The sequence below is a fragment of the Meleagris gallopavo genome, chromosome 1, assembly GCF_905368555.1.
Source record: "Meleagris gallopavo chromosome 1, MGAL_WU_HG_1.1, whole genome shotgun sequence".
In the NCBI taxonomy this organism is placed as follows: domain Eukaryota; kingdom Metazoa; phylum Chordata; class Aves; order Galliformes; family Phasianidae; genus Meleagris; species Meleagris gallopavo.
In genome coordinates this window covers 187,156,338-187,180,671 of record NC_139404.1, presented here as the reverse complement: position 1 = coordinate 187,180,671, position 24,334 = coordinate 187,156,338, and the positions used below count along the sequence as shown (strand labels likewise).

Sequence of the window (24,334 nt, the reverse complement as noted above, 5' to 3'; positions counted from 1 at the left end):
TGAAATATGTAGTAGGATTGGCAGTCATAATACAGACAGAAACTGTACATAATGTTTAATAGTGCACGAAGAAGCTAAGTACAGAGTACATGTATCCATAGACTATTCACAGACTCTTTAAAGCAGGTATTACCACTTAAGAAAGACACACAGGGATAATTGTAATTAATTCTGTGACAGTGTCATCTCAAAACTCAAGAACAGTCAGTAACAACAAAGGTAGTTAGAATATCTGATAGGAAAGGAAGCGAGTAATAAGAATAGTGTTTTTCTGCATGAGTCTGTGATGCATCCAATTATTGAAAACTATATGGATTCAACTGGGTATAGCTCCAGACGAAGTTGACAGAGAAATAAACAATTCCAGTATAGGAGGAAAGATGTCAAGGAGAACTAGAACAGAGATCTGTAAAAGTACCCATACGATGGAGAAGATAGCAGACACTTACTTCTAACTCAAAGGCAGGGAGTTTGCAACACATTGCCAAATAAGCTTAAAATAGAGAAAAATAAATGTTTTTGAAATGTTCCCATATGTTATCAGTGTGTAACAGACATGATACACAGAGGTAGAGATTTTTGGTATGTCTTGCTTTATATTCAAGACTCATTGCCACATGGTGTTGCTATGCTTAGGAATCTAACTGTGTTTAAATACAGATAAGTGCACAAATTCACAGTGGAGAGGCCAACTAAATGCAGTTTGCTTGGCTTTTGCTTTGGATCCCTGACTTGTTAATTTTCAGCAGCTGAGCAGGGAAGAGCTGTTCTTTACAGTCCCTGTTTCCTAAATATCCCTGCAAAAGACTAGCTACTAGTGCAGACAGGCTGCAATCTCACCATTTCTGTGTGAAGCATCCTTCTTTTCCATTACTGCAACAGAAAATCGTTACTGAGTTTTTATCAAATTAAGCAGTCATTTTGTTTCCTAAGTCCTAGTGTGTAAGTCTAATGAGCGTAGGAGTAGAATATTAAAAGATCTAAATTATAGTGTTATACCTTCTTGTAGGCCATTCCACTCAAAAACATGATTAAAATGATTAAATTGTATTATAAAGAATATCAAGACATCCTTACTTTTCATTGCAGTGTTGAAATATTGGTATGATATTAAGCACTTGTTTTGCAATTGCAAAAAAACTACAAACTTTAAGGCTCATCAACATAGCAATTATTAATGAAGAAGCTGAGAAACCATTGGTTATGATCAGTCATGGGAGTTTCAGGTTCAATATCAGGAAAAGTTTCTTCACCAAAATGTTGGTTGAGTACTGAAAAAAGGGTTCAAGAAACATCTAGGCTCTCAGACATACAGTCTGATTTCAGAGTAGTCTTGTGTGGAGCCAGGAGTTGGCCTTGGTGATGATCCTTGTGGGTCCATTCCAACTCGGGATATTCTATGATTCCATGATTCTATGATTTTCTGATTATAAAAGTACTCCCAGAATCAACTGGACTAATGTCCTTTAGGTTTTTTCTTCCAGCTCTTCACACACATTGTCTGTCAGTTGAAATAAACATGTTGTGTGAGTGTTTTGGTCTTATTCAAATTGCTAGGGTGTAACCTGTGAAAAAAAAACTCAACTCTTGTTTTTAAATAAACTGTTCTTAACAAGAAGGTGCATGGTTCTCCTAGAAGGTCATATGAATGAGAAACTTAAGAAATCAAAAGACACGTATATATGAGTCACTGCTCTGGAAGGCTTCATTTCTATTAAATTGTCATTGATTTTTGTTTTATTGGTGATGTACTTTTAAAGACATCTCGTTTCACACTCTTGACACTAGAATGTGTTAGCAATAATAATATATTGCTTGTTGTTAAGAATTACTCCAGAGTAAAAAAAATATTATTATTGAAGACTTGTAGCATTGTGAAATTTATTTTCTCTTGCATTCAATTTAGCATTTCCTGACTTTAGTTTTGCAGACACAGTATGCTATGAGAGCTTAGCTGATTGCCTTCCATATTATAAAAGGTTTTAAAATCCCAAAAATGAAACTGTTCACATTTAACGTGCTATGTGTTAGCAACTGAATACTACCAAACAGGATTCTGCAGTAAAGAAAAAAAGTTAAAATTCAGTTGAGCACCATGGATGTTGATGAGCACGGTTTTGGTAAGGACATTTTCTTTTAGCGTCTGTTGTGTAGTAAAGCCTGAAATAATAACACAGTGATGTTACAAACAAGGAAAAACAAAGACTGCAAACAAATGGGAAGATTTTCATCTCCTTACACAATCTCTTATGAAATAAATAAATAGATCCATTATCAGATCAATCTGCTACCTCTCTGTTGCTGTTTGCTGTTCCACCAATTAGTCGAACCTTTCAGTAGAGATCTTACCTCATTGCAGCTATGGTCTATACTGATTAACAGTCCCAGCTTTCAAACTTTTGGGAGCAGAAAATTAATTTATTGATACCTGCTGTTCAAACTACCATTTAAAAGCTTACCTTGTGGCATGGAGTAGCTCGATTCTCCAGTCAGTGAATTATCTGCTGAGGCTCAAGAGAAGCTGTGCTCCTGCTTATATTTTCTAATGCTTTTCCTCTGTTGTTGTACGTCTGATTCTCATAGTAACTTAATTATTCCTGTCCGTGTAGAGCTAGTAGCTGTTGCTCTCATTTATCACAGAACTTACATAGCTCACAGGAAAAAAAAAAAAAAAAAAAAAAAAAAATGCAGCTTAAGAGCAGAAAGGAAGCAGATCTAAGATGTTACAGAAGCAGTTAGTTTTTTTTTCCAGATAGACCCATATTTGTAAATTGCTAAAAATAAACTCTTAAATTTATCCAAAAAGTATTCATTAACATTTACCCTATTTGACATTTTAAGAGTATAGTTTATAAATATTATGCAGAATTAAGATAACAGACATAGTACATTCTATAACATAGTTCTTTGTCCTTTTTCATGTTAAAAATAACAACATTTGTTTAATATTCATTTTAAATAAAACAAACCTTCTGAAGCTGTACCTGCTGTATCTAGAAGTAATGCAATTGCAAATAAGCTGCTATGATTCAGTCCTTAAAGAATACCATCTTAAAGAATAGCCATCTTTTACATGTTTGTTATGGCACGATAAATGACCTGCTGCATGTATTTAAAACTCACTTGAGGAATGATAAAATCAGACCTCAGTATTTATGTTCAGCTTGGCTTTTCATTACTCTGCAAGAAAAGTTGAGATGATCTTGCATTTTTTTCAGAATGGAACATTAGAAACAGAGTAGTCTTTTATGATCTCCTTATCCCATGCTTAGAGAGGGCAGTCTGTCTCTGTCATAGCTCTGGAGAAGAAGAAATGTGAGACAGAATTTACCAGGTGTGCTGATTCTATTGCACAGAAGTTCATTCTTCTCCTACCAGTGAGTAGAAATAGAAATGAGAAAATGCTACATTAGGAAAATCATTTAATGAGGCTGAGTGATCTTCTTAATTTTTGTTTTTGTGGTGGGGATTGTTGTCTTCCACAGTTGGCAGGCACTCTGGAAGGTAAGTTCTAGTTTGCGTAGGGAAGAAGGTAAAGTGTTAGGAGGAGATTTTAAGACACTCCATTGCAGCAAGTATTACTTTGAAGAATTAATGGCCTAAATAAAACACAGTTTTCATCTCTAGGACAGTCATCTGTCTGTACATTTAAATCATTTTCTGCTTTTCTGCCATTTATCTCAACTTTGTTTTTTCTCTACTTAATTGACATTTGCAAATCAAATTTAGATAAAATAAGTTTATACTGATCTGACCCAGACCCTTGATGCTGTGTACTGCTTATTTTTCAAGCACTTGCTTTTCTTGCTTTTCCTTTTCTAATACAATGTTTAGCCAGAGTCCAACTATGCAATTGGTAGAATTAGCATTCAGCAACCTATCTGGCTGGATGAAGTTATCTAAGGAACACGTTCAGTCCGTGGTCTTAACGACAACAAAGGATGACATCTGATGGCAAGTAGATGGTTATGACAATCTCTGTACAGTTACAAGCCTTTAAAATAAGGGCACTCATACTTTGAGTTAACTGATGCCTGGAATTCTGTTCCAAAGAATTAAAATGATAAGTTTGAGTTCCTGTCCTTAACCACAAGAATTCTCCCCAGTCCAATTTCAGATGTCTGTTGTTAGCTATGTCACAGTGTCATTTTTGTTATAGCAACAAGGACTAGCAATGTCAGCACAGTCACTTTTGAAAGAATTGTTCCAATTTTTTGTTATCCTTCCATTCAGCAAGACTGAAAGGAGTGCAAAATACTAAATACTAAATATTTTAAAATCTGCTGAGTTCCGAGATGATATTTTATGTTTAAAGGAGGAATTTGATTTCAGTATCTAGATTGATGTGGAATGTTTCTCTCCATTTTGCTTCTGGAAGCAGTTTGTAACTGCTTGTTAATGTAGCAATCTCTTACATCTATCCATCACTATGGCATGATTTGTGTCTAAGCACAAGCTTGGATGGTCACTCACTGTTGACTCAATTGTAGTTCTAGCATTCACAGTATATTTAAAGGGCAGCAACACTCATGTCATCTGCCACTCAAAGATGAGTAACTTGTCTTTAAGAAGTTAGCAAGTTGTTTGTGGACTCATTAGTGTCTTAAGCCACAGAGAAATCTACAGGTTGTATTCTTCTTCCTGCACTGGAGCAATATTTCTTCAGTTTTCACAGTAGGTATCATTCATATATGATATTTATATTTGTTCTAAATGCATTGTCTAAAAACAAAAGTGTTTTTTGAGGGCATAAAAGGAAGTACCAGTCTAAAACAAAATAAATATTAGAAGTGTGGTCTTTTTTTTTTTTTTTCCTGTAGATTTTTGGTGTTGAAAACAGCAATTGATTTAGTAGATAAATTATTTAATTTATCCCTCACCCCTCTGAGGCAAGTGTAAAATATACTGAGAAAAAGTAATTGCTGCTGTAAGTATATTTTTAAAGGATTGTACTGTATGATTGACAGAATGCTTTACAACCAAATGAGTTACAACTGTGCTATTTTGATAGCTGGTAACCTTGAATTGCCGATTTATTAACTGTAAAGTTTTCCCTGGGAAAGTCAGGCACAGAGAATTCTCAAAATGTATGTCAGATTGCTATGAATAATTTTATTAGCATTAAGTGAGACCAGTTTTTCAGTAAAGCAGCTACTCCTTTTCCCCCAAAGGATGAAACCAGAAACTAACAACAAAGGAAAATTTGTTCTCTGTATCTGCCAGTGCACCCACAACTATAATAAATTCTGGTACTTGTGAAAGTCACAGCAAAACCACACCCATATGAGGCACGGTAGAGCCAGAAGAACCAAAAGAGTTTCATTAACTGCTTGGCCTCTATGTATTTTCAGGTTTGCGATTTTCATCTGGCTGATGCTGTATTGCTGTGATCAGAGACAGTGCCATATGCTGGATCTTCTGGCAGAAGCTAGGATATGACAGCAATTACATCTTGGCACTCTTTAGAGCAGAAACTTAGGAAATTATGAGTCAAGTTTCACTCTGCTAGGAGGCCCAGAGGTATCTGCTAGGGCCCACACAATAGCTGGAGAAGTTGCATGGCAGAAAATGTATTAGATGGTGCATTTTTTCTGAAAATTGCTGGTTGTCTCCTGTGGATCTCAACCTGGTACTACATTCCCTCATCCCCTTTCCCCAGGGGCTCCCTAGGAAATTCATGGTAAGTATTGCCTCTCTCAAGCTGCTGGCCTCTAGAGAGCAGAAGAGAAACAAAAAATGACCTCTCAGTATCAGTTTTAGGATATTAATCCTTGTATCTGACCTCACAGGCTGCTGTCCGTGGTTTGGAGCAGCAGAGTGAAATGGATGTAGCCTTGTCAACGAGGTTACCTGTTTGAGATGTGGTGTGCATAATCACATGCTGAAGGCTGAATCTGTAAAGAGAGCAAATGCAATTTGCTTAAAGTGAATTGATGGCCAGTGAGATGAATGGCTTACATACTTTATTACCATCTCTACAGTGTTCTAGGATATGGCTCACTTTGACCACTGCTCTGCTGGTAAACCTTCAGGATGCTGGGGCAGGAGAATGGTGTTTTAACAAATAATATGTAACTTCATTTTAAATTATTAGTGAAAAAGACCCCTTTTCAGGAAATAAGCATCATATTATCTTCTTAGTGGTAACATAAATAATGCACAAAGTTAAAATCACAGAAAGCTGTTAGATCAAAAAAGAAAAAAAAAAAAAAAAAAGCAGAAAGAAAGAAAGAAGAGCATTTGGGAAAAATTGTCATTGAACTTCAGAGATAAGGTATTCCCTTTCAGTACCACATTTCCCATAAGCCACTTTTATGTCACACTTACGTTGGGTCTGTATATGCAATTGCTCATATGCTGTAATATTGTGTTTCAAATTCTGATATTTCCTTTAACAGCACACTTTACTTGTCAGAAAAGTCCTACTGAAAGGATCTTTACAGATTTGCTGTGCATGCTTTTAAACTTATTGCTGTGTTTTCTTTATGTTCTCAGCCACTAATATGCACCTGATCTTTTGTCTCTGTATCACCAGGCCTCCTGAACCTGTTTACAGCACTGTGAACAAACTGTGTGATAAACCACCTTCTCCTAGGCACTATTCCCCTGTCGAGTGTGACAAAAACTTCCTTCTTACAGCTCCCTATCCCCACTACCACATAGGCCTGCTCCCTGACTCTGAGATCACCAGGTACTGCATGCGCTTCTTCCTCACCTCCTTTGTTAGAGTGCATGAACATCGCTAGGTTTATCTCATAGTTTGCACCTTCACCATAGATCTTTTTCTACAGCTTGTGCTTATTTTTAACCATGCTTTCACATTTGCACCACTGGAAGATATATGCTACTTTGGTATATAATTTTGGTCATCCAAAATCCAGTGATGATTACAGGCAATGTTTTAATCCATTGGAATGGTGCTCTAAAATAGGCTATGTCATATCTATCACATTTTACAACTTAATTCAGTATACATTGTTCTGTAATTATGTAAAATGACTAAGATTTCACTGAAAGCTGTAGTAATTTAGTTGGAATTCAATCATTTTGTTTCTGTGTTGCGCATAGTTTTTTTTACTATCTTTGGGTTTACAGAATAGCTGCCTAAGCCACTGAAAGAAAATTAGCACCAAAAAAAAAAAAAAAAAAAAAAACCCACCTCACCAAGTCATAGCTGAGAGTACATTTAAAATTTAGCAATTTATAGGCTAGCTGTGCTCTTAGAATACAGTAAGTAAAAACTACAATAATGAACATTTCCATAATTGAAAGAAATGGAAGACAGTGCTAAAAAATAGTCAGTGATTACCTTCAAGAAAAAGGTTAAAAACTAAGTTAAGAAATAAATTACATTGTTCAAAACTGTATGCTAGTATAACTTAGCCAGGCATTCTTCTGTAGCTTATTGGTGTAGTAACAAACTATTTACAAACAGGATCTAGGAGACAAGAGTTAGCACAAGTTTTTAAGTAGGTATTGTGTGCTTCCTTTGTCAGGATAATAAATGGAAAAACGTTTTATATTCTACAGCAGAAGAAAAAATAATTGTATTTCAAACTTTGATCATAGACATTTAACACACACACACACACAAAAAACACTTTTCAAAGAGAAGAGAAGCGTGGGAAGAAGAGAGCATAAGTTTGTAAGTGGAAAGTAAAACGATAAATTAATGTAAGATACAATAACAGGAAAGAAACCTTGGAGATTAGAAAAACATCGGTGAAAGGCATTGCAGTACTATAAAATAGAAAAATAAATTAAAAAAAAACAATAAGACTTGCTAGTGAAGAATGCAGCAGATGTGGTAGGACTTTACAGAAGCTGTTGATTTCTTATGATGAAAACTATGTGGCTTCTAGAATTTGTAACAAGATGCTTAATCACTACAAAAAGCTGTTCAGATCAGTGCAAATGTAGTTGAAAAACATTCATAAGGACAACATTTTATAAAGGTGCTAAGCACTAATAGATCTGTTCACAGTATCTGAATGTCTCTGCAGATACTGTCTTGAAGGAAGATCAAAAAGTAGTAAAATGACTTCAGGTCTTTAGGTACACAAGTAAATTTGTCTGCAATATCATAATGTTTCTGTGTGTTTAGACACAGACAAGAAAAGAGATCGTTATAAAAGTATTCCTAATCAACAGTGGTCATTTTAAAAAGAAAAAAAAAACAACCTGAACTCAAAAGCGGAACTAGTGATTTCTAGGAGAATTTGCTGCCATGTAAATGGAGCTTGTTAACCATAGACAGGTGCAATCCATTGCCCAGTAAGTTATCTCTAGTTAGGACTATCAGGCCTATGGGGTTAGCATAGGGAAAAAGGTTTGTTAAAGGGTATCAACTGCTGACCACCTAGTCAGATGCCAATAAACAGGGGAGCCCTGGAGAGCAGAACTGGGCTATTTGTGCTGCTAGTAATTCTCTACATCCTTTTGTTTTATTGTGTGATTGAACACTCACTTGGTCATCAGACATTTGATAATCTGACATCAGGACTTAAAAAACGGAGGTTTTTTCAACTGTCAGCTAACAGTTCTCCTTAATAACAAGGTTTTATTTCTCATCATTCCAGTTTAACATAAAATTAAGCCCTATTCCCTGTACATTTAACCAGTTTCAGTGTTCCAACAAAAAGTGCAGAGAGATAACAAAAAGATGAGAAAAGACACAACTCATGGTTTAATGCTCTGCAATATGCTTTGCTACATGCTGTGAGAGAGGCGACTGATTGCTATCATTTATTCTTCCTTCCCACTGTGCAATTACATTTAGATGGAAAATATGACCATTTTTGATATTCACAAATGCTGTCATTTTTTCTCTGGACTCTTTGAATAACTGACCATGGAGGAAGCCATTTGAAATATTTTTCACCAATATGCCTTTGGTGAGGAAAGAGACAGCATTATGACATATACCATAATCCAATCTCCAAAACAGACTCAGTGTTTACATTTGGACACTGTATAATAGGGAAGTATTAAGCTCATTTTAAACCTAATAGAAGTGGCTATGTTTTAAAAGTGTTCATTGCGCACACCCCTAAATTTCAGAAAAGTAATATTGTCTCAGGGATGTGATGTGTTGAATCCATACAAAGACCTTCTTCTAAATCTGCAGCTGTGCTACCACTATGTCTATTGAAAACTGTGCTACAAAAAAAAAATCCTCCAAATTTCGCCCAAGTATCTTGAAAGGTCTCCATTTACCTACCTAAATTCCACAAAGCCTTGTTTCTCTAGGTTATTTACTTTCTTGCTCTCCAGTCAAACGTGAAGAGTTCTTGGTCTTCTTGCAGGCTTCCTTGAAATAGTTTTTCATTAGAATTTGTCATCCCTAGGCTTGTTAAGGAAGTTGCAGGGATTGTTTGCTTGTTTTGGTAACTGCAGTCATTGAAATATCTCTGTGTTCCAATACTGAGAATCTGCTGGTGAACTTCAAATCATCTGGTTTGACAAATAACTCTTCCAGAGGAAGAGGAACATGATGTCTTGTTCTCCCAACTGAAATGCTTGTAAGGCAGCCAGCTCCTTTGAAATTGCTGCTCCAGATAATTTGTCAGCCACTCCTCAGATGATCACTTTGTCAAGGCTCATTAACTTAATAGGCAAAGAGAATTCATAGGCCAAAGCTTTATTTGTCTATAATAAATTTGAGTTTATAACCTTTGCTTTTATGGTGATCTGTCTGGGTCTCTCTGTAGCTTAGCAGTCTAGGAGAATATACTCCAATTTTAGGATGAAAGTAATTTGGTTTTGATCAGTTAACATGAATTGACATTAGCGATGCTATGTCTACATACAACAGCTGAAAATATGTCCCATCAAAGGCAGAAGTAGAAAGAGAATTTTGGAGCAGTAAGCTTTCCTCTAAAAGAACCAAGTGGGAATGGAGAGGATATTCATATTCTGTCATAATTATTGACAATACACATAATTACTGACAATTATGTGTATAGATTATTGACAGCCAAAAAAATTGAAGCTCATGGGGTAGCAGAGTTTCTACAAATAAGAGACTTTGTTTCTGTGCTATGTGATATAAAATGTTGTGGTCTTAATCCTGAGAACTTCTTTGCATTCACAAGACACGCTTCAGTTCTGTCCAGAATTGACTTCCCTGTCTTCAGTGAAATACTCTTGGCACTCAAGTTACTAGCACAGTTTTTGTTAAAAGCTAGCTTCAACATTGTTGATTTGTGATTTTTTGTTTTTTTTTTTTCCTTAGGTATTTAGTTTTCTCTTAGGCTTTCGATCATGAAACAGTGTGATGGCATCAGTATTTTTTAATGCATGTAGTGGAAGGAACCATGCTTTCTAGTCATGGGAGAAAAGCAAGAGAGCATCCCTGGAAAATAAAAATATGGGAAAATGTTATTCATCTTAAGTATGACTTTTTTGTATGTTCAGATTCTACTTATGGGGCTTATCCTACTTACAGGGCTTGGGTGACTGGAAAATATTTGGCTTACTTTTAGAACCAGTTTCTTGAAGTTTCTTGAAACCAGGATCAGTTCTGACTAACACTGATTTGCAGTCTTTGAAAGTTAATGATTTTTCGCTTTGTTTTCCCACCTATGAAAGGCTCTTAACAGTGATCACACAGAGCTTCTCTGAAAACTAATGCTATCTGTGACAGTTGCATTCTATTATTAACAGCAGTTTGTGTTACTGCATAATAACACAATGAATGATTTTAAGGTATTTGATGAATTAATGTCATCATTTCTTGGAACTCCACTACTTTATCACCAATGAGAATTAGGAAGAGAGAATAAAATTAGTATGTGGATCTACAGCAAAGCCTTTTACAGAAAGCGTGCTGTTTTCAGTGATATTCAGGGGTGACTCAGCATCAAATAACTCAGAAAAGCAATACATATAAGTGTGCTAAAGTGTCTACGCATGAAGTTGATATGGGTAAGGTGACTGTAATATCCATTACCTTAACGATCAATATGTGGAGCTGCTTCTGATATGTTCCCACATCCTCCACGTAAGCACACGAGGGTCACTACACTGACTAGCCTCTGCAGTCAGACTAGTGTGTGCCTGCAGTGCTAAGCACTGCTGCTTATGGTCATTTCATTATAGGGATCCCTGGGATCCCTCTACAGGCAATGAAGGAACTGCTGAGAAGATGCCAATTGCTTTTTACTGATTGTGGCAAGAAGCTATTTCAAAATGGGAGTGAATGGTGGGCTTCTTTGATGCCCACTGCAATTGCATTGTTCTCTGTGCGGATTTTTCTTCACACTGACTGGGGTGGTTTCACCCCAGTGACTCCACCACACTGCTCTCTCACTCCTCCTCCACAGAACAAGGGAAGAGAATGTAATGAAAGAAAAGCTCATGGGTTGAGATCACTCACCAATTACTGCCACGGGTGAAACAGACTTAGCATAGGGACACTTAGAAAAGGGAGATTAATGTAATTTATTGCTTATTGATAGCAGACCAGAGCAATGGGAAATGCAGGGGAATAGCCTGCTCCACCGTGGGCCTCTCCTGGGCCACAGGGAGCTGCTGCTCCATGCCTGGAGCACCTCCTGCCCTCTTTCTGCACTGACCTGCAACAGGTCCCTTTTGGAATCTCAGCCCTCCACTACCAAAACGTTGCCATGTAAGTCCAACGCAATAGCCCACTGGGAACAAGCTTACTGTCAAAATGATGCATATAGCTGTTCTTGTGAGTGCCTACCTTCCAGAAAGGCTCTTGTCATCATTATTGAAACTCACATCATACAGGAGTACTCATCGTCCCGTTTTCAATCCCATGTGTTTAATATGGGAATTATATCTCCCCAAACACATCTGGCCATATTCTGAGCTTTTTGAAATGCCTGATAACCTGAAGATGGAATCTATCAAGGAGGCAGTAAAATATAAGATAGAGATTAAGAAATCCAGTCTTCGGCTTGCCCCTCATAAACAAAACCACATTCTTAAATTTAAAACGATTTTTTCCTATTGTAGTCAGATTCATCTACTTATTAGAAAATTTCGATTTTAACATTGAAAGTGAGTTTGTTTGGGCAAATGATTTTAAATATTCAGTGTGAGAATTTTAGCAGATGGGTATTTTTTCCTATTAATATCATGGAATCAGCATCTGGATGGATCTGCTTCTTACACAGTGCAATCACAGGCAGCAAGCTTATGTGTAGGAACTAACACCACTAAACAGCACTGTTTAAAGTCATTGAAAGAGGATAAGGGAACAAATCTTTGAACAGCAAAATAGGAGACACTGTCAGTGTCAGTGGAAACAAAGCCATCCTATAGTCACAAAGGAGAAATAATGTAAGAAAATGAACTCTAAATGTTTAAAATAAGCCTCAGTAAAGTATCTCAATTAAACCATAAGGTGGTGTTTTCAAAAATGTCTTCAAGACTCATCTGTGCCTAAACACATTTTTAGATATTCAGAGGTACAGAGCATATATCAGCCCCTAAGCAATTTAAGATATTAAACTGGACACCAAAGTGCCTGGCTTGGGTACTGCTCTTCACACTGACGGGCACTAAAGCATCCTGTTGTTGCTGATTTAGGGAGATTTAGCTATTTTAGTGCTATGGTCTCAGCTCCTTAAACAATATCCTCACAAATTCAGTACCTCTTTAACTCTGGAACACCTAGACGTTTCAAAAAATAAGCCTGATCTTTTTGATTCACAAGTGTATATGTTGATTCAGAAGAATATACGTTGCAGTGGTTGACAAGATGCAGTCCAGCTGCATACAGCTACACGCATGTTATGCTCGCCTGGGCTGGGCTGCTTCAGAATGCAACTCCAGAAATTCAATATTTTATAGTTATTTGCAGTAAGGCAAAACAAAATCAGCATAAACTGTGCTGATTAGCTGTCCAAAACCAGCATGCAATATCTTGTTGTAGGTTGTCCCTGCTGAGGAATCAAACTCCTGAGACACTTAAATTATTTAGGATCATTTGAAAACAGTAAAAATGTATTGTGATTATCTCTTATTACATTTAATTAACAATTTTAAAACTCTCCATTGTAATGATTTCTTACTTTTTTTTTTAATCCTGACTCAAGTGTTGTCTTTAAGTAAATGATCCAGTCATATAACTGTTGTTGTTTATGAAAGAAAAATGATGAAGCCTCAGTTTTCAAGTAATTTTGCATGGCCGAATCTCTGACCTTAATAAGCACTAACATTTCTGTAGACTCTCTTTTGCTCTTTCCTTTTTATTTAATGAGGAGATTTCTATTTTGGACACTATTAATTAGAACGATTAGGAAGATGCACCTTTAGAAAACTGAGAGAGATGATTACAAGAGAAACTTAACCTGTAGAGGCATAAAATCACTACAGTTCAAGTGTTTAATTATGTAAAGTTCAGAAGCTTTTCAGGTTAAGATGGAATGCTTCAAGTTAGTGCTGCTGGGGTTTATTTCCAGTTGTGCTGCTGACTAAATATGTTTACTTGAGCAAATCACTTAATTCTATTTGCCTTACTTTAACTAGCAGTAAAATAATCTTCTTATTCAGTTATACTGAGAACGATAACTAATATCAATACACAGAAGAATTTTTTTTTTTTAAGGAAACAAAGGAAAAAATAAGTTGTTTCCATTCTATCATTTGAGAAATATTCTGTACTATGGGAATAGTCTAAGAAGTCTAATAATATTCTTGGCTGTATTAGCCAAAGTATCACCAGCAGGTAAAGAGAGGTGATCCTTACCCTGTACTTAGCAATTGTGAGGCTATACTTGGGGTACTGTGTTCAGTCCTCAGGCCTCTGTTACAAGAGGGATACAGACATACTGGAGAGAGTCCAAAAAAGGGCCACTAAGATGATGAAGGGCCTGGAGCCCCTCTGCTGTGAGGAAGGCTGAGGGAGCTCGGACCGTTCAGCCTGGAGAAGATGAGGCTCAGGGGGATATCATCAATATTCATAAATACCTGAACAGAGGATGCAAAGAGAACAGAGACAGGCTTTTGTCAGGTCAAGAGGCAATAGGAAGAAAGTGGAGCAAAGGAGGTTCGCTCTGAATACCAGGAAGCATTCTGTGCTGTGTGGGTGACAGAGCACTGGAAAAAATTGCTGAGAGAGGTCATGAAGTCTCCTCCTTGGAGATCTTCAAAAGCCACCCGGAGATGGTGTTGGACAAATGGTTTAGATGTTCCTGCTTGAGCAGGGATTGGGCCAGATAGATTCAGAGATTCCTTTCAACCTCAGCCATTCTGTCATTTTCTGAATGCATGCTTTTATTTTCAGAATTACTGTGTTTTCTTGAGTTACAGATCTACTTTAATGTTCTACATTCACTGAAGTTAAACAGTATATTCTCAGCTCATAAAATGGACAGAGATTTTAACATAGTTTAGTTAAACAGAATATCTTCTTTCCTAGATCATTAGAGAAGAAAAAAAAGTTGTCATTTCTTCGTAAAAAACCATCTAAACCACCGGTATTAAAATTTTCCTGCTGCCATGATTACAGACATACCCACAGAGAGACATTTGGTAACAAAGAAGGAAGATGTCTCCTTCCTTTTCAGTCCTATAAGAAAGCTCTGAAATTCAGTCTCTGAGAAAGACAAAGCAAACAATCCTGAATTTTGGAGTGCCTATCCTATGCCTTATTTAGATTAATGATAAAGGCTGGAATCAGAAAGCTTAAAAAGATACCTTGTCACTTTTGGCTGGTTCCTGCTTGAGTTTTGGCCTGTGCGGTCAGTCACTCAGTGTGGGGAGGCTGAGGTGGACTGTGACCCTTGAAATTGAAATTTTATTTTATGTCTGTTTCACCTGACACTGGCTACCAATTTCTCTTTACCACAGTAATGGAATAGCTTGGGTTGGAAGGGGCCTTTAAGATCATTTAGTTCCAATCCCCCTGCAGTTGGTAGGGTTGCCCAGGGCCTCATCCAGCCTGATCTTGAACACTATTCAAGGATACTCTGATGAGGCATCAGATCATCTCACAAAAATCCAAGCAGTCCATTTATAACTAAATCCACCACACAACTATGTTGTTTGAAACATGTTCTGGTCTATGAATGTATTCTAGAATCCCTTTGAAACAGTTCTTCCAACAAAAAAGAGCATTAAAGCTCCACACACAGTGTTCATTCAGATGCATCAGATTGTCAGGAGAAATTTAAACCCACGTTTTTTATCTTGGTTCCATATCAGGTTTGGGTGTATTCAGAACAGATGACAAATATTTGACAGTGTCCCTCTGCACAAGGGTGCTACAAAAGCAAGTTGGAGCCATTCACTAATTCAGATCTTGTCCACAGTGCTGAAAGTTAATGGCAATTATTACCTTATTACCTAGCAACTGTCTAAAGGCTGATGTGAGAAATGAGTTTGGAGATTTCAGTTTCATTCCTGTGGACAATTTTCCACATCATAAAAATCATCACTCCGTCTGTCATAGCAATTGCTAGACTCTGAGCTCATCAGAGAAGCCAAGAATAGATTTAACCTGGAGAACAAATTACTCTTTTTACCCCAAGAGAGAGTTCTTTGAGCTTAGAAATGAAATATGACTGTGGAGAAAGGGTAAATAATGCTACCCTGTGGCTGCCTATAGAGTACATGTTGGAGGAAAAATAATTTCCAAGGTTACATCTACACAAAAAAGAGTAAGAAAGCTTGCTGGTTAGAGCAGAGAGCTGAAAACAGAAATTTCTCTGCACTTCTGGCAGGTCATAGGACCCTTGGCAACTTTCACCTTTCCTTCCAATTTGTCCAATTGTGAAATACACGACACATCCACAGAACCCAACAACCATCAGTTAAAATGTATTTCCAGCAGGTGCAGGTAGGCATGATTTTGTGTACTGCATAAACAAGTGTGATCATTAGTACCAAATACAGCGATAGGAAACATCATTACAAGCAGGTGGAACCTCTAATTACATGTAATTTGTCATGAAAATGCGACAGAATTATAACAGCAGCATTAATGACCCTTCCCTCAGCCCTATGCTTGTTTTATACTGCAGTTATCCCACTGGAGTAGTGAATTGCTGAATCAGGCTTTCAAATTATTTTCTATCTAATTATCACTATTTATTATTGTTGACATAAAGCATGTATGTAGATTTTTGCAAATATGTCCATTATTGTTGGTTTTCTGAGTTAAGTAAGGTCTGAATTGGAATGGAGAGATGTCTAAAATGCTCTTGTGAAACAGAAATTAGGAGGTAGTGCTCCTTGCTGAGTCTGTGCACAGCCAATAGTGCAAGTCCATTCATGGGCACTGTTTTGAAGACGTAATAAAACAGAACAAGCTGTTTAAGCTCAATTCTCATCTCTTGTTTCTCTGTCATAACTGATTTCACAGTACTTTACTTTTTCCTACCCAGAATCATATAATACTAGTTAATGGAATAGTCAGAAACACAGAAATACGGACTATAAAAACTCCTGACATGATGGGATCCATGAGAATGTACTTGTATCTTTACGGATCTATGAGAACAATATTTACTTCCTGTGGTTAAAAGGAAAATTTACCTCAGTAATGGCTAAAACAGTGAAAACAGGTTCTTCTGCCATTTCATTATTTTTAAATGGATATAAACCACTATTAGAAAAAAAAAGCAATCAAGTGTTTATACGTTTCTCAGACTTGTGCAGAAATATTTATTAGGCATCACATTTCCTATTTGCAAAAAGCATTTGTTGTTATTTGAAAATATTGCTTATATAATTGAAACCATTTGTTTGCAGACACTTCAATGCGATATAAGTAATGACAACAATAACCGTAAAAATTTTAAGATGCTTATTTAAATTTTAGCTGGACTGAAATTCTCAAAAGCACTTTGGGGGATGTTCAACATTGTTCCCTTATTCAGTCTGGTAACATAATTATTATAAAGAGGCTTATGAAAACTGGGAGAATAGCAGAGAGAAACACCCAAATTGTAGGAAACTAAACTTTCTCTTATCCACACAGTGCATTAATGTGCATGTGTTAAAATTAGCCAGTTGTTTTTAAATACTGTCTAGATTATAATAAACACTACCCTTATTTAAATTCAAGCTTTCCTTTTGGTGTGGAGAGGACTGCTAATTTTATTTTTTTTTCATATTGATTTAAATTCATTTTCACCTATTTTCATAGAGATTTTCATATCTCTAAATGTTTGTAGTATTTAAGAGACATGGAAGATGCTGAACAAAATTTTAAAAATCACTAAGCGAATCAATATCCTAGTGAGAAGATTGCCAGTTGTAAAATGCTAGATGAGCTTTCAGACACTGTCATGAGTCAAAGTGCAACTGACTTTCTGTAAAATACAGATTTGGAAATACCTAAATTACATTTGAAAGTGAAATGTGAGTTACTAACTGAATACAGGCCGGAGATATACAGGCAAGAATCTCTGCTTAAATTCCACAGTTTGTCATAGAATCACAGAATCATCAAGGTTGGAAAAGCCCTCCAAGATCATCCAGTACAACTGTTCAACTACCACCAACATTTCCCACTAAACCATGTTCCTTAGGACCACCTCTAAACATTTCTTGAGCACCTCCAGGGACAGTGACTCCACCCCTCCCTGGCAGTCTGTTCCAGTGCCTGACCACTCTTTGAGAGAAGTTTTTCCTAACGTCTAGTCTGAATCTCCCCTGGCACAATTTGAGGCCATTTCCTCCAGTCCTATCTATAGTTTCATAGGAGAAGAAGCTGATCCCCACCTTGCCACAGTCTCCTTTCAGGTAGTTGTAGAGAGTAATAAGGTTTCCCCTGAGTCTTCTCTTCTTCAGACTAAATAATCCATTCCCTCAGCCATTCTTCTTAAGACTTGTGCTCCAGACCCCTCACAGCTTTGATGCCCTTCACTGAACACACTCCAGAGCCTCAATGCTCCTCTTGTAGAGAGGGGCCCAAATGGAACACAGTACTCCAGGTGCATCCGCACCAGTGCTGAGTACAGGGATATGATCACTTCCTCACTCCTGCTAGCAACACTGTTTCTCATACAAACCAGGATGCCACTGGTCTTTTTGGCTACCTGCCTACCTTGGCTACCTTCTTGGCACACTGCTGGCTCATGTTTGGCTGATCATTGACTTACACTCCCAAGTCCTTTTCCTCTACACAGTCTTCCAGCTTCTCTGCCCCAAGCCTGTAGCATTGCCTGGGGTTATTGTGGCCAAAGTGCAGGACCTGGCACTTGATTATGTTGAAATTCATCCCACTGGCCTCAGTCCAGCAATCCAGCTTGTGCAGATCCCTCTGTAGGGCTTTCCTACCCCTAGGCAGATGAGCACTTCCTGTCAACTTGGTGTCATGGCACTTCTGCTGTGTCCCCTTTTGGATATTGAATATCCCTTTTGGATATTGAATTTTTCTTCTCTTCACCTCTCAAATGGAAAATAGGTTGAGTATACACTTGGTAGCCCATACACTTCGCCAGCCCATTTTTAATTCAAATTAAATTGTTTTACTCCAGCTGACTTGTGTCTGTTTTTTCTCACTGCACTACATGGTGTGAAAAAGAGTAGTGCAGCCCTTCAGTAAGAATATCTTAAGGCTACTTTAAAGTTATTTTGAAGGCATTTCTTGGGTTACGGGACTTACTACATGTTTGGCCACCAAAATAATCTGGTGATTACTTAAAAATGTGGGCTTTTTTCTTTCCAGTCTTAACTTCCAATGATGCAACCCTGCAGTGGTTATATATGACTTAAGAGCCTTAATATTTATGCTATAAATTCAAGTTCAGAATCATAGAATCATAGAATCGCAGGGGGTGAAAGGGACCTCAAAAGATTATTGAGTCCAACCCTCTGCTAGAGGACATTCCCTATATTAGGTATTAAAATAAAGTCACTGGAAAATACTTGAGGGTTTTTTCTTTAGTTTTTTTTTTTTTTTTTTTTTCCTGATTTCACAAAGAAGTGAAAAAAGTGCACATTGCATGTGCATAAAGGGTTACAAGCTCTACACATCCTTGAATTTTGTGGAAGTTTAGTTATGCAACTGACCTTTTTGGATTGGACCTAAATTTAGCTAAATTGTCATTGTAAATATGCATGTAAAAATTATTAATGTTTTAAGATCTTAATGAGTTTATTCTTCAGAAAGATTTTTTTAAAGAATAGCACTTAAGGCAGCCAGCTTATCTAAATTTCTTCTTACACTGCATGGAACTGTTACTGTTACTGTTTAAAAAGTAAGCTCAATAGAAATGACAAGATATTAAAATACATTTTTACTAAGACAGGGAAGGAGGAAAAGATCTAATCTGAATTCAAAATTAGAATTTCTATGTTGTTAAGGATATATTAGACTAGATACATCACAGTTCCAAGGAAGATGGAAAGAGAATTTATTTTTTCCAGATATTTCCACATTCCACACAGAAAGTGGTTAATTGCACCGATAATTTGAGTTGATTGCAGTATCTTTTGAGGATCATTATATACTTACTTTTATGGTGTTGAAATCACTATAGAGGGGGAGTGAGCCAGAAAAAGAAGATAACTCTACAGAGTGAGATTACTTTTTTATATAAGGCCTCAAAGACCACAAATTACTTTCCATTTGGTTACAAAGATTTGTAACAAATCTGTATTCTTAACAGCAATAATTTTGTCTTAAAGACAAACTTTCCTAAAAGGCAGCCTGAAAATAACAACATATATTGCACTTTGGAAAAACAGAATGTGTAAGCATGCACACCTGAAAAGCACTGATACCTACATGGGCGACTACACAGCTCTGAAACTGAGTGCCACTTGTTGCTACCTGCTGGCAGAAGGATGCATCTTCATAGCCTGATGCAAGACTATTCAGATAAGCCTGAGCTGTCTCTAGACAAATTAGCTAGGCTGATTTATTTTCCAATAAATGCACAAATTGATAGTTGACGGATATAGTCAGCAATATGTGTTTTGTTCATTTCAGTTGCTGAGCTGATGAACATTGCACAAGCTGTAATCACAACTCAGCCTGTCCAGAATCCAACGACAGAGTTGCAAGTAGGAGGACTTTTCAGTATCTGCAACTGTGTGGTTACACAGGCTTGGCTGGAAGAAGTCACACGGGTTTGACTAGGATAAAAACTCATGTAGTACTGATGCTCCACCATGTAGAAGAGAATCACTTTTAATTTTCTGACTCAGTAGCATGAATAAAGCTTGTCAAGGAACTTTCATTCCCAATCACATGACATTTCAGTGGTTGCTTCTGAAAAAGTCCCAATCTATTTAAATGTATTACTGGGTAGCTTTCCTGAAGAATAGCTACTCACTGAAAAATAAATTCTTAAAGCATTGCAGTGGTCAGTCTTTTTGCTGTTGACTTAAATAAGTCAAGCAGTATGAACCATTGCTGATAGTAAACCTTAAAACACACTGCTGACATATAAAATTCTAGTTATTAGTAATCATCATTGCGAGAGGCATTTTTTATAGTTCATGTAGATTTGCTTTTTAGTAGGATAGAATGAACTGTATTTTTTCACACCAGATAGGTATTATTTTCACCAAGTCAAACCTTTGTGTTTTTATATTTAAATTTGCCACTTCTGCTACTCTTGTATTACCATGTTGTACCAGAAAAATAAAAAAAGAAACTCAATTAATGTCAAGTAACAGCAGCGTAGCGTTGATGCAAGTTATGAAATGACAGGTTTTCTTTAGCTTGCCCACATAAATGGTGAGGAGTACAAATTAATTTTAGTCTTGTCTGCCTAAATGTACTTATATGGCTCCTGTCATGGTAAGAGTCTGGACATCTCATTTGTCTTTGTTTAGGGACAGAGAGTTGATGAATAGAGAGTCTAAATGGCTTTAGAAGGTCTCAAAGGAATATTTGCAGTGAAGTTGGGAAGTTTCAGACTCACTTGCCAAAAGGAGCAATAATGTCTGAATTTACAATTTATAAATGGTGGCTGCATCAACAATAACAGGTTTAACAGTAAAATACAAATTTAAATGAATTTAGAAGCCTCAAGTCTGTAGAATGACTCCAGTTCTATTCTTGATCCAGAGAAAAAAAGAAGTAATCAAACTATGCCACTTAGCATGGGTGGAAAAATGAGCACTGTATACTCAGATTTGACTGATGAGTGAAAGAACACTTTGGGTTTATTGATGTATGTTTGTCCAATTATATTAACAGAACTGATGAAAAAAATTATTCAAACACATTATTTATAATAGCAGGCATCTCTGATAAGTTAGAAGAGAGGCATAGCATGGAATAAAACATAGAGTCATAGAATCGCTCAGGTTGGAAAAGACCTTAAAGATCATTGAGTCCAACCACAGCCTACCCATACTACCTTAACTCTAACAACCCTCTGCTAAATCATATCCTTGAGCACCACATCCAAACGGTTTTAAACATATCCAGGGATGGTGATGGTTGATAATAAATCAATCATTTGTGACAAGAGCCTATTGCCATGGAATTTGCTACCGATCTTGCATACGCAAGATTTGAAAATGTGGATGACTTTTCAATGCATGGGCTTATCCTCACACTGCCACTTGTATCATCTGAGTAATCCATGTTTTGTAGGTGAAGAATTTCATTGATTGAAGGGTGTCCATGAGCTCTCTGTAGAACTGTTTCTACAGAGAATTGAAGCAAAAAGCTGCAATGTTAGCTTAGTTCATGTGCACATGATAAATGCAGACACAAGATGCCCATCTCCAAAAATAGCTTCCTTGCAATGCTATTTTTTTAGCGCTAAATGGTGATGAAATTCTTTTCTAAATCCTTGCTAAGATAGGTTGAGTTGGTGACGTAAATCCAACTGTGATCATTTTTGTTGGTGATCTCTGATTTGAGGGGCTTCATGCTTCCTTGCTTCCCACTGTTTGTCTGCTATTCATACACTATCTCTTAGCAGTGTTTTTTCTCTCACTGTACCCATCACAGTTCGTTCTGACCAATAATATTTGGGAACCAAAGCACAAAGTTACTTGCAGAGACAAATGATTGGTTGAAAGCAACAAAACAAGATTATATTCTAGATGAAACTATTTTTCTAATGAATGAGATCTGAGAATGACAGAAGTATGGCAGCATCTTTACCCTTCACATTAAAGTGAGATTAAAATAACCCAAGAACCTTAGGTTTTCTGTCTGATTGAGGAGAAGTTTTTAATTATAAGTGATCCCTACTGTAGCAGAAACATTTGAAAAGCTTAGTAAAGGAATCTCAGGCTCTTGTCCAGGACTTACGTTATTAAGTGCATTAGCGTATTGATGACATTAAATCGGTTCCCAGAAGTGTCCACAAATTGACTGTTTATCAGCTCAGTCACATATGTGTGCTTGCTAATTCTGCAAATCTTTTGAAAACACTTTCCAGTGTTTTACTCAACTGATTTAGCTATTAGGTTTGTAACTAGATGGATCACCTTAATGACTATCACAGCCTCAAAGTTCTTCATAAATTCTTTTCTCAGTTCTTTCCTAAATAGCTAAATATCTCTTCAAAGATTGGTTTTAATGAACATGCTTAAATAAATAGTGCCTTATTAGTTAATATAGGGATATAAGGATTAGGCTAATAGATTATATAAATAATCTATCTATTCCATTGCTCATCTAATACAATCTATGTCCTGTAGTCAAAGACAGGCAAAATTAATGAGTGCTGGATTTGGAAGAATTCGTACTGTTGTGTTATACTGTGGGAGATGCTTATGTCTGATACTCCCACTGTAAGGAACGCCAGGAGGAGAAAAAATAAGTTTTGAAATTTTTTTTGGATCTGGTTCTTCATCCTCAGGCATTATAGTGCAAAATGCTGAATGTTTCCAATGTAATGTTGAATGCCTCTAACTTCTAACAAATTCAAAAAATGGATGAATCATAGTTAATGTAGGTTAGGAGCAGAACAGTTTAAACAGTTGAATTTATCTTTCCTTTTAAAATACATTCTATCATTTCTGCATCTTCAAGTTACCATTCATTGTCTTGTTGTTTCTTCGTTGTTTTTTTTTGTTTGTTTGTTTTATTATTCTGTTGAGATGTCATTTACGTGCATTGTGTTATTTCTGCTTTAGTTACTTCTGTGGCCTTTCTGGTGTTCTTGTTTAGAATAACTGCACACGCAAACATGCATGCTGGGCTGACTGCAATGACAGAAAATGAGATTACACAGCAGCTTATGTAGAATTGCATTCTCACCTCTGGTCTGCTAATAAAATGAAATATCCAACCCACATTCCCAGTTTGCATAGAGATAATGTATATCCACAAACTGGGGATAACATTATCTGAAGGTATCACACAGGTGCAGTAAACACTGTATCAGAGGTAATTGCAATATAAAGTGTGCTCTTCTGATTTTCGATTGTAATCTTGATTTAATGTTCTTTCTCTTATGATAATTCTTTTTTTTTTTAATGAATCACTTTTACAGAAGCTTAGAGAATCATACATTCATAGAATAATCAAAGTTGGAAAAGACCTCCAAGATCATCCAGTCCAACCATCTACCTACCACCAATTTTGCTCACTAATCCATGTCCCTCAGTACCACATCTAAACATTTCCTGAACTCCTCAAGGGACAGTGACTCAGCCACCTCCATGGACAGCCCATTCCATCCCCTGACCACTCTTTGAAGCAGTTTTTCTTATTATCCAACCTGAACCTGCCCTGACGCAACTTCAGGCCAATCCCTTTCATCCCATCGCTGTTACCTGGGAGAAGAGGTAGACTGTCACCTCGCCATAATCTCCTTTCAAATAGTTGTAGAGAGTGATGAGTTCTCCCCTGAGCCTCCTCTTCTCCAGATTCCCATAATCCCATTTCCCTCAGCCACTCCTCATAAGACTTCTACTCTGTTCCCTCACTACCTTCATTGCCCTTCTCTGAATATGCTGCAGGGCCTCGGTGTTTTTCTTAAAGTGAGAGGCCTAAAACTGAACACAGTACTCAAGGTGCAGCATCACCAGAGCTGAGTACAGAGGGCCGATCACCTCCCTGCTCCTGCTGGCTGTGCTACTGCTGATACAAGCCAGGATGCCATTGGCCTTCTTGGCCACCTGGGCACACTGCTGGCTTATGTTCAGCCAGTCACTGACCAACACCCCCAGGTCCTTTTCCTCTACACAGTCTTCCAGCCCCTCTGCCCCAAGCCTGTAGAATTGTTGTGCCAAAATGTAGGATCTGGCACTTGATCTTGTTGAATTTAATCCCTTGGCCTCAGCCCAGCAAACCAGCCTGTCCAAATCCTTCTGTAGGGCCTTCCTACCCTCAGGCTGATCAGCACTCCCTGCACTCATTTTCTGGCTGTTTCACCTGAACGGTTAGTGTAATTAGTTGCACTGCACACATAGCAATTAATAATCACAGAAG

General features: G+C 37.1%; 1 protein-coding gene across 22 annotated transcripts in view; it reads left to right on the top strand.

Annotated features, from left to right (window-relative positions):
• DLG2 (discs large MAGUK scaffold protein 2) overlaps positions 1-24,334 on the top strand; it is a 1,005,161-nt gene that overhangs the window by 733,874 nt on the left and 246,953 nt on the right. For 19 of the 22 annotated variants that reach the window (XM_085216429.1, XM_085216427.1, XM_085216435.1 and 16 more), the window contains one exon: positions 6,536-6,691. The exons of the other annotated variants lie outside the window; for them this stretch is intronic. In XM_085216429.1, the coding sequence (XP_085072555.1) occupies positions 6,536-6,691 (156 nt within the window). The remainder of the gene's footprint in view (positions 1-6,535; positions 6,692-24,334) is intronic. 22 annotated transcript variants of the gene reach the window in all.